Source organism: Mandrillus leucophaeus, unplaced genomic scaffold (genome assembly GCF_000951045.1).
Source record: "Mandrillus leucophaeus isolate KB7577 unplaced genomic scaffold, Mleu.le_1.0 Scaffold751, whole genome shotgun sequence".
Taxonomy (NCBI): domain Eukaryota; kingdom Metazoa; phylum Chordata; class Mammalia; order Primates; family Cercopithecidae; genus Mandrillus; species Mandrillus leucophaeus.
The window spans coordinates 28697-30479 of NW_012108153.1; the positions used below are offsets into that span (position 1 = coordinate 28697).

At 65.4% G+C, this 1783-nt stretch overlaps 1 protein-coding gene across 1 annotated transcript in view; it reads right to left on the bottom strand.

Annotated features, from left to right (window-relative positions):
• Positions 1–1783, bottom strand: part of KANK3 (KN motif and ankyrin repeat domains 3) — a 24202-nt gene that overhangs the window by 11304 nt on the left and 11115 nt on the right. Inside the window, exons 3-6 of the mRNA XM_011966254.1 lie at positions 1421–1520; positions 1010–1216; positions 824–908; positions 137–353 (exon numbers count right to left, since the gene is read on the bottom strand). Of these exons, the coding sequence (XP_011821644.1) occupies positions 137–353; positions 824–908; positions 1010–1216; positions 1421–1520 (609 nt within the window). The remainder of the gene's footprint in view (positions 1–136; positions 354–823; positions 909–1009; positions 1217–1420; positions 1521–1783) is intronic.

Sequence of the window (1783 nt, forward strand, 5' to 3'; positions counted from 1 at the left end):
AACTCGAGGAGGAGTGGTGCCCTGTGCTGGACAGCCATTCTCTGCTTTCATCTCCAGAGTCTTTGAGCCTAGGTCAGCCCCCTGCCCTCTCCTCCCCTATTTCTTGGTGTCCCACCCACCCTCCCTTGGCTCTGACCCGTATTCAGCAGCAGGCTTGCGATGGCCAGGTTCCCGTGGGACACACTGTAGTGGAGGGCCGTGTTTCCGTTGCCATCCGTCAGGTTCACCACGTGCGCCAGGAGCCCGGGTCCCAGGTGCCTCACCCCTTCCAGCATCCTGGCCACGGGCTCCGCCTGAGAGCGCCGCTGGCTGGACACTCGAAACCACTCCTGGGCCACGAGGCGCACTGCGCCCTGCCGAGATAGGGGCGAAGATGACATCAGCGATGTTGGGGGAGTTGGAGGGGGTACTGGGAAGAGACCCCTTTGGCGTTTCCAGGCAGGGAAGGAAGGTCACTCCTCGTCCCGGTGGGGAGCCACGCGGACCCAGATGGAGCGTCGGGGCCACACTTCTATCGAAGGGCAAACATGCGGGGAGGGGGTCCTTTCCTTCTAGGGAAGAATTTGCGGGAGAAACTGGAATGGGGAAAGGCAATGAGCGCTTGCCCCTGGGGAGTCCGGGAGTGGGGCCGGGGCCGGGCCTCTTTGGGGAAACCAAGGAAAGATCGGCGCTGTCCTGGGAAGGAGATCCCTTCGGAGAACCCGGGATAAGTCGAGATGCCTGGCGGAAAGGGATGGGACCCGGTGCTTTCCCCTAAGTGGGTGTCAGAGGTCCTTGGAGGCGCCCGCGCCACTCCCTGGTGCTGGGCTCCCGGGGCACTCACGCCGTCGCGGGCTACTCCGCGGGGCCGGCTCAGCTGCCGCTGCAGCGCTGCGCACGCCTCCCTTAGACGCGGGCTCAACTCACACCTGCAGAGAACGCCAGGAAAGGCTCAGGATGGATCGGGGGCAGCGCCAACCAGGAGGGGAGCAGCTGCCTCCTCTCCAAACTCCTAGCGAGCGCCGCTCACCTCCCCTGTGCCACCGGCTGAGGCTCTGCCTCCGCGTCGGGCTCAGGGTCCCGGATGTCCCCGCCGCTGAGAGGGCCAGGGGTGCCCGAGTCGGATTTCCCGCCGCTGTCATCCCCGGAGCCCGAGGAGCTACCCGGGTGCTCGGCGCCACCGTTGTCGCTGTCGCCATCGCCGTCACTGGCGTCCTCGCTGGAGGAGCTCTCGTACCTGGGGGCAGGGTGGGAGGCGTCTGCTAAACCTACCCTGTGGGCTTGTTCTGGAGACCTGCAACGTGGATGTGGTCGTTCCCATTTTATAGATGAGGAAACTGAGGATTTCTCAGACCACGCTGCCAGCAGAGGGGCAGAGCTGGGGTTCCAACCCCAGCCTATGTCCCGGCAGAAGATGCCACGGGAGGGGAAAGGCGCTCACTCTCCGTTGAGGACCCCAACAAACTGCAGGTTCTTGGGTCCGGAGCTGGGTTGGGCACCAGCGGTGCCGTCTCTCTTCTTCATGATGGATTTGAGGATGCCTGACGGGGATGAGATGAGGGCACTGAGTTCGAGTCCGGCGCCCAGCAAGCCAGGGCCCAGCGACGGGGTCGGGACTCACCCGCGGGCGCCACGGCCCTGTCTCTGTCCGTGGATCCGGGCGAGCTCTCCTGAATTAGGGAGGACACCTCCGCCGGGGGCTCGGTCTGCGCGGCCTTTTCGGCACAGCTCCACAGGGTCTGGGTGGTGGCCTCGTGCAGCTGGGCCCCCACCTCTGCCTCCTCCGCAGCCTCGCGGGCCTCCT